The sequence below is a fragment of the Saccostrea echinata genome, unplaced genomic scaffold, assembly GCF_033153115.1.
Source record: "Saccostrea echinata isolate AGI-Se365-2 ecotype Australia unplaced genomic scaffold, CSIRO_AGI_Sech_v1 ptg000002l, whole genome shotgun sequence".
Taxonomy (NCBI): Eukaryota; Metazoa; Mollusca; class Bivalvia; order Ostreida; family Ostreidae; genus Saccostrea; species Saccostrea echinata.
Window position 1 is genome coordinate 32370935 of NW_026889751.1, and position 9178 is coordinate 32380112.

At 33.2% G+C, this 9178-nt stretch overlaps 1 protein-coding gene across 1 annotated transcript; it reads right to left on the reverse strand.

The window, feature by feature from the left end:
• Positions 1 to 1190: 1190 nt before the first annotated feature.
• LOC133202773 (uncharacterized) lies at positions 1191 to 8371 on the reverse strand. Its single transcript, XM_061338654.1, has 3 exons — positions 7642 to 8371; positions 2412 to 2784; positions 1191 to 2294 (listed from the first exon to the last, which is right to left on the reverse strand). The coding sequence occupies exons 1-3, from the start codon at positions 7831 to 7833 to the stop codon at positions 1336 to 1338; spliced, it is 1524 nt and encodes a 507-aa protein (XP_061194638.1). The 5' UTR covers positions 7834 to 8371; the 3' UTR covers positions 1191 to 1335.
• Between the last annotated feature and the right edge of the window lie 807 nt (positions 8372 to 9178).

A 9178-nucleotide genomic window follows, 5' to 3' on the forward strand; every position in this document is an offset into this window, starting at 1 on the left:
AATATAACAGATTTTTTCCTTCTTTTTTTCTTTTCCATGGTTTACTTTGAAAAAAAAATTATCATATACTAGATAAAACAGTAAAGATAAAAGATATCACACTAAAAGAAATAAAGAAATATTTATTCATCAAATTATAACAATAATAAAAAACAATTGGCAGGTGTAATTACTAAGTAAAGCCTTATTAAAAGAACTACAAATGTCTGACGAGTATTATCTATAAAGTTCTCTCCTCTAGAGACACGTGTTGGTAAACATTTAAACAAAGCAACAAAAGTAAAACCAAGGAAATGTTAATGAAATATCTCTTGCACATACTAACCTTAATTCAAACTATTCACACTACATTTTCACTTTGAATAAATAATAAATAAAAATGGAAATCTAGTAAGCATAGAATTATACTGTAAACTTTTCCAATCAAAGCCTTGTGTAATTAAAAATGATGATAGTTTAAACTTTCATGCATTGGACCACGACGCATTTATAAATACATCCTACTCCAAGAGATTTCAAAATGAATTTTACTTATGATGCAACTCAAAAGGCATGACAAGAACTTCTACACCTCTTTATAATTAAAATAATTACCATATCTTCATGTTAACAAATATCCTCATTATATACATTAATAAAATAAATAAGTGTATATTTAATATCTTTTTATGGTGATATTTTTGGAACAAAAATTAATTGCACAATAATGAAGCATCCTCTCATTAAAAGACATTAAGAAAGACCTCTATTAGTTACAGTGTCACGTTTAATTTCTTCACTCTAGTATCTTCGCGTAAATCACCGTGACTCGTTATGTATATTTCGATTTTTACTTGAGTCTGGTTGAAGTAAATGAATCGAAATTCCTTTCTCATACGACTTAGATGCATAATATGAAAATTATTGTTCATGCTTTTTTTACATAAAAATATATCCCACGAGTTTAAATTGAATATGAAATTGAATGTGGAATTGGTACTTACTGACAATAAATATGTTTACAAAATCAGACAAAAACTTCATTGGAACCTTTAGAAGATTCCACTATTAATGGATAAAACATCCATCATCACCGTACTTTTATATTTACATAATAAAATTAGACTTCAAATACTGAGACTACATTGCAAACCGGTTCCATTCAAGATATTATGTCGATTTGTACATAGAAAGACGTAACTATTCTCATAACATCATAAAAAAGACACGGTATTTTGAACTAAAAATATTCTTCCTGTAGTCTGTTGCTGATAATCATTGGATTATTCCATTTATTCGATTTTTTAAAGTGTCTGAACTTCAAGACACTAGTCATTTTCCCCCAAAATTAATCTGCTATCTTGGGGTAGGCAAACAGGTTTTAACATTGCATAGATTCGGGGGACACCTGCCTGCCTCACACATGCTTTTACACCATTCGTTCATGTTATGTAGCATCTGGAAGGGACCATTTGCAGTACATTGTCGTTTCTTAACAGGTTTATGACATCCACAGTTGCACATGAAATCAACACAATTGTTTTTCTGGCAGTTTATCAGGCACCACTCTTTAATTCCTTTGGTGTCCCTATATTGACCTTTACCTTCACAATGGAATTTGGGAGATTTCACATTACAAACTTCCTCAGTAGTTGTGACTTTGTTCTCAGCCAACATAGGTCTGATTGTGGTTACTTGTTTATGTCTTGTTTTACTTTCAAACACAGGAAACACATAAGAATCTCCAATTGCATACATGGGACTATCTCGGGAAGGCACAAAACGACTTTTATCACTGCTTGTATCACCCGTTATTCTGGATTCGTTAATTCCATCTTCAAATGGAATCTGGGGCGGTGGTGGCGGTAGGGCCTGTCGGAATATATCTGGTGGTGGGACGGTCTGAACTGGTCTGACGGGGGGAGGTGTTTTAATGTCTGTGCTTGGCACTGTATGGGTGTGATCATGGGGAGTTTCACCTTGGATGGTATTGTTATACCAAAAACTTTGCAGGTCAAACATAGGCTTACCAATAAGATTATCATATGAAAGTGGCAGCGTGTTTGGAACTGTTTTGTTCATCATGGGGGTAATTTTTCGTATTCCCTCTTTTAATATTTCCAATTCTTCCTTAGTCAGATTATAAGTAAGTTCATGTGGCACAAGGTAAATATTCTCGTGTACCGCTAAAAGTGGACGTTCATACATAGCATCCTTACTTTTTGGTACAATTTCTACATCCGCACAATTATAAAACTGCTCTTGTCTACCTGACCCCATAGGTTGACAACCGTTTTCTCCTCCCATTCTGTGTCCTATTAAATAAAATGCAAAGATTGTTATAACCTTCATATTTAAATTTTAATTTAGAATTTTACTCATATTTAAAATTGTTAACAAATATTTATTTCTTTAAGAACGTGCACTTTTACCTGTACTATATTTCCACCGTAAAACACAATGGGAACAGACAACATTCTCAGGAAGCCGAATATGAATATCATATATTCCACCATGACTACCAATGTAATACTTATTATCCCACGACTCTTCTATCCAGAGGGGATTTTTGTCAAAGCACTTCTCTGTAAGAGGAGCGTCTGGGAAGTTTCGTTCACAGAGTTTGAATTCAAAGAAGCCCAGCATGTTACTTTCCACTTCCACAGTAACGTTAACATAACCACCCTCTGTGTATTTCTTGACAATTATATTGCTGTCATAGATTCCATTTTCATCGTGTTCCTGTTGACCATCTGCTGGGTCACCACAAATTCCACAAGCACCGTTATTTCGAACCCATTGTCTCTGAAATAACAATTTTTTTTTAAAATTAAGTCTTTTTTTCATTTATATATTAAATCTAAAAAAAAAAAACTTTATTAAGATCCCCTATAAACTTATGCCTTTGAAATAATTGAATTATTTATCAAGATATTTTTCTTCATATATATTTATAAATAAACAGTTTCTGTACAATTTTAAAGATGTAGACATGACACAGTTTGCAATAATAAATCGAAGCTGGTCAGACAAACCCCATAAGTCTGTAATACATGTAATTCTATCTTTTAATACTTATATGATAGATGCCAGGTTTATTTGTGTAGATGATAGGGACCAAATGTTGCAGAGAAAAATGACAATTTGCATTAAGCTGGAGACTGATTTATGGAAAGAAATTTAAATTCAGGTAATATGACGTCTAGGAATTTCTGTTCCCAATACAACGTTCCTAGTAAGTGCTTCCTATACCTACAGCCTTGAACTAGCTGCCAAGCTGAGAATGAGAGACAATGCATTTTTGACAAGAAAAACTAGACCAAACTTGAACAGACGACTTCATACGACCTTTACAAACTAATATTAAGAACGTCTCTTGATGGAAAAAATGAATCCGGATATTTGTTACATTTCTTGACATTGTTCATTGACCTTGTTTACTTAAACGTCTTGCAAATTTTCGATGTATATTTAAGCATAATATTTCAAGGTGTGTCCTCATATAATGAGAGCAAATGTAAGAGGTTTTGTAAGGAGCCACCTGCATTAACTTTCTAATTTCAAAGAGCTATATAGTAACTGACCAAGTGAAACACGAGTTCAGTCTAACAAAACGCCATTATTATAATCACGATTGAAATCACATGAAATGAATATATAATACACAGCAAACTTTCAGGAAGTGGTAACAAAGGACTGAAAATAACAACCAACTGGAACAGAGACTAAATCTGACCACATAGCAAACATTTATCCTGAAAAACGTCAGAGAAGTCATCTAAAAACAAATGTATATTCGATGTAAAATTGGCTAGCAGTCGACTGTGGTTGGTTCTTTGTAAGGTGTAGAAAGCTTTTAATTAATTCATTTGTAACAGACATGATTATTATTATTTTTCTTATCACAGTATGAATTTAGATTCGGGATTTTCTTATAGTACGTTTAAGGCATGCCTACGATGGAATGCTTGAAGGACGTACAAAACAAAGCATAATTTTTTTTTGGTCGTTTCGTGAAGAAAAAAAAAATTACCACCAGGACAGCTTACCTGTAGATCTTCTTAAATACTTTTCGGATGTATAGACATAACTTATTGATTTTTTCCCCTATATTTTATTCCTACCCAAAAAATGAACGTTGAACATTTTAATTTTTTTTGTCCCCTAGCGTTTATACCGTGAACGGCATATTTTACTGCAAATAAAAATGCATCAATGCTTTTATGCTTAATTTATATACTCTTATATGTATTAATTAAATGCTCTAAACAAGTCTTTTTCATTATCTCCTTTGAAAAGTCTAGCTGATAAAAAATGTTTTCCATAAGGAACTAAATTTTGAAAATAAGTAATTCAAAACAAGCATATTTATCTGTAAATTAATTTTCTCTTTACGAAAACCTTCATTTCTCTTTCTGTTTGCTTAACCCTTTATTTTTTTTCTGGGATTTGAAGTCTTCTTTACACAAACATGTAATTAGTGGGAGGAATCATTGCTGTAAATAGAACATTTTTAAATGATATTTATTTTTATTATAAAAAATGCGTACATTTTTGTGCGCGCAATAAACGTTGTGTAAGCTTTGCAATTTGCAATGTTTTTTCTTGGTCATTGAGTTACGAAAGGCGTACTTAAATTTAATAACTCGTGATGCAGTCATTAGATTTTGTAAGTTTCATATCAAAGAATGCATATTTGTGAATGACATTGATGGATATATCATAGTCTTATTGGCATTCTATTCATATTCAAGGTATGCATTTTCACACAGAAAATACAAGAGTGTATTATCTTACATTAATTGACAAAAACTCCACAGCAGTAATAATTATAGGTGTGGTCTCAGATTCATCGATCTAACTCATAAAAATTGAATTGACTGAAATTCAGAAATTATCAATATTTAATTTTCTCTAAATCAATAAAAGGTAGTAGACCTGTCATAACCCGCTGATGGATGAGCGCTTCAGCGCCTTGGCGGGGCTCTTATTGTCACAGCTGTACTTCAAGCTGTCGGGCTCATTTACTCCTAACCCTGCATGATTTATAGATCATGTCGACAAGTTTCAGTGATTACGATTAATCAATCTTTTAACTGTGCATGAACTGATTACAAATTCTATCCTATTAATTGAACATATATCCCGTGGATAGCTCTGTGTTAGGAGCCACCGCCGCTGCTATCATTTATTCACAAAAAAATATAAAGGCCGCTTATGTCATCCATAAATAGAGGAAATGGTGATTAATGAGGTATAACCCAATGAACAGAAAATAAGGTACAAATGATAATAAGACATTATGTTTATGGATGATAGATAAAAAAAATCCCCTGTAAATACCGTCAGGCTTAAGGTACAACAATTTGTTCACATTAACAACTACCAATTTTTCATACATACTTGCTGAGACATTAAACAACACTATTTAAACAAAGTTTTATTATGTATGTTCCTAAGCAAGTCATCAACTTGAGCTATAGTGTAACTATCGTTAAAAATAAAATTTACAATCTTGGAGCTTACAATGTTATAATTAATCTAAATTATCAAAGTAACTGTCTTTCCTACTTAACTTACCGACTGTAAAACTGTAAAAGGCATGTCTAAATGGAAAATGTACTGTCAGTATTTCAATGACGGTCAGGATTTGAGTATATTGTTTTCACGGTATTTTCAAAAGTTCTCTGTAGAGATTTGACATGTCTTATGACCACGAAAAGCTAATCAACGTCCGATCAAGGTCATAAAGTTTTTCAATGAAAATTGTCTTAGAAGACAATAAAACAATTAATTTCATTTTTATGTCCAAGACCTATACGCTATTGTTGAAGCACTTTTCACTCAAAGTACATGTATACCATTATTGTTTATTATGAGAGAAGACCATACAGAAATTTATAAACAAGATAGAAATATTTTTTTTTTAAATCCTAATATCTAAAGACAAAGATAATTTTACGTTGAAATAAGAAGCATAATAGGATAATAAGGATAATAGTTTCCCTGTGTAAAATTATCTTAAGTACGTAAAACAGCTTCTACATTTATTGACAATCAACTTCTTAGATGAAATATGAAGATAACGAACAGTATTCAATCTCGAAAGTCCAATAAAACGATACAAATTTCGAGCAGAGCAAACACGGACCTCAATATTTAGAGGTGGGATCAGGTACCATGGAGGAGTTAGCATCCCCTGCCGACCGGTCACACCCGCCGTGTGCTCCTTGTCATGATCGGGAAATAACGAAAAAAATTGTAGACAGTTCATTGTATAAGTAATGACCTTACAATTAGTATGAAAAACATCAGTCGGCATTTGAGTTAATGATAGGTTGTATGTGCTGACAAGGTCATTGTATCGACCGTAAAACTTGCGAAATGATGACTTCAAACGAGACTGTTGATATCCTTGTTTCATCAACTTGTTTGTCAATAGTTTGCCTCGTTGTAGAAATTGTTAATACGTAGAGCATGCTCTTGTGTATTGAATCAACTGAGAGTCATGAACCCCATATGCAGGTGATAAGAGTATATTGCTACGTAAGTAAGGGAAGTTGACGACTGAAAAGTTGAAGTCATCACGTTTATCATAAAGCTTTGTTGTTAGGTTACCATCAATGTCTTTTTCTAGTAAAATATCTAATTATGAAACAGATGTGTCAGAATCTGTGGTATCTTTTATTTCAAGCTCACTGGGATATATCGAGTCGACATATGAATGAAAGTAACTATTGTTAGTTGATAATACCTCGTCGATATAACGAAAAGTCGAGTTGAAGCCATAGCAATTGTTTACATTGAAGAATATATCCCATATTTTAAGCTTCAATTCGATTTTTTGTCAATTTTCAATATTATCTCTGAGTTTCAATGATTTAAAAATGTGGGATTTGAAGTATTCTGTGATTATATGTGCGTTTACTACAAACTTGTTAAAGAAAAACTAGTTTTATATGTTTGAGAATGTCGTAATTTTACCAAAAGCTTAATTTTGTAGTTCATGATGGATAGAAGTCATTGTCCTTGGATATTGGTTTACAATAACTATGACTATCAATGTTGATTAATAGAAGTATAGATTTTTGTTATTTTTATTGCATGTTTATAAATATACCTTTCTGTTTATGGCTATTTACACACCGTCAGGACAAGGGTTAACTGACCACTCAATATACAATACTTTGTCTAAGAACATTTAATAAAAGAGTAATAATCTAGCAATATCAAATGTGAAATATATAATGAAAATTATCCTGTAAATGTAGAATTATTTGTTTGCAATGAAATTTATTCAATATTGTGTTATAGGATTATTTGAGTGCAATGAGATCTATTCAGTGCTTAGTTCCTTTGGAAACTCAAGAAGTGTCAAGGTGCTGTTCCCAGCACTGTAGATCAGTTTTGTACAACCATTGCCCGATTCTCTTTTAGATAAGTATATATATATCTGTAGAGGTTGTAGTGATCCTATAGTTAATATTAGTGTTTTTTAAGAAAGGGAAAACATACTATATGAACATAAAATTAGACCCTCATTTCAAATTAGAGTTACTTTTCCTAAACACTCGTGCATTTTTTAAGAGGTCGGTCTATTTAATCGCATCTTTGCTAATTATATATCTAATAAAACTTCCTGAATCTGTTTTAACAACTTACCTCAAATCCCCCGCAGTTTAGGGCACTATCGTTGATATTAAGTGGCGTATCCCTTCCATACCTCCAAAGGGAGCTTCTTTGAGGGGGTTCCAACATCAGGGCCCGGCGTCCGTGTTTCCACGTAGGTTGTGTAAAACCGGAACAAAAATATAGCATCAAGAATATACCAGTAAGAAAGCAAGTACAGCACATTGTTTCACACGAATTATCGTATATATATAATCCATGGATCCCTACAAGGTTTCGTATTAGCTTGCATTTTCACTCCATCTCACGTGTTTTAAAAAAAAAACTGAGGTTACAAAGCCAAGGACTTGCTTTTATAACAAGTAACAGGTAGGAAATTCTGTTTCCTGTTCTTTGATTAAAAGTTCATGCTGGTGATAGTTTAAAGGAAGAGGGTTCACTTTATATCCAGTTAAATGGTCCAGGATCCATGTAGGGGCTATGTCCTGCCATGTAGTGTGTAGGAAAACATAAACACTGTCGTTGATCGGTAGTTATACGCTGATGTTTTCAGGTTTTAATATTGTGTAACTGATTTGGCATGTAGCTGATGACACGTATTTCATTAACCCTTGCTCGCTAGTGTCAGCAATACAACTAGAGTATGAAGCTTGCTGAGGATCGGACGTGAAGCATGCCGCCGTGTACTCTGCTCAAAGTCTTAGTGATTTGTTAATTCCTTCATATTTATACATAAAATCTCTCGACTGCTTTGTCATATCTTCGTCCGTTAATCACCGTTGTCTTCTATGTATTAAGTATGATGTTCATCATGCATTATTCATTAAACGCTTCAAAAAAGAAGACTTTGACAGTTGTAATAGGCGTCAGGGCTAATCACTCGTTGACGAGGTAAAAATACCACCAGAAACCTTGATAGTTCGATACGTAGTCTATATACAAACACACGGAATTTAGTAAAGCGCTAAAAACAACACACCTGGCACATCATCGTAAGACTGTCCGTACAAAAAAGGCTCCTTTCAGTTGATATTAATCAAGAGTGAGAAAACTAGACATTCCAATTAACTGGAATGATAATTAGTAGCATAATTGGCGTGTACTACTTCTCTCAACACAAGAGTCAAGGCTGATTTTATTTTTGATGATGGACTTGAATTTTATTCAAAGAAAATTTCACTGGCTTTAAAAATTGTAAGTTACTGGCCCATAGAAGGAATAGGGTGGGTGGTGTGGGGAATTTGTATTTTGTATATATGTAAATATGTTCATGTACCTCATATACCATTGTATGGTCTGAGAGAAATAAACAAACAGAGGAATCGTCTTTTGTTGTAATTTTAATATGATGAAATTTCCATTTAGCCCCCCCCCCCCCCGCCCCCCGCTTTACACTTTTAGTTGCAGTATGGTCGATGCAAAATCTTGCATTTAAGGCGAAATTACTGACGAATTTTTCGGTGTCAATTTTTTGGGAGGCTGTCCCCTCTATAAATAAATCAAATATATTTGAGGACCTGTGTCGACCTGTGTCGAAAATAAATGACCATGACGTATCACAAATGGCGAT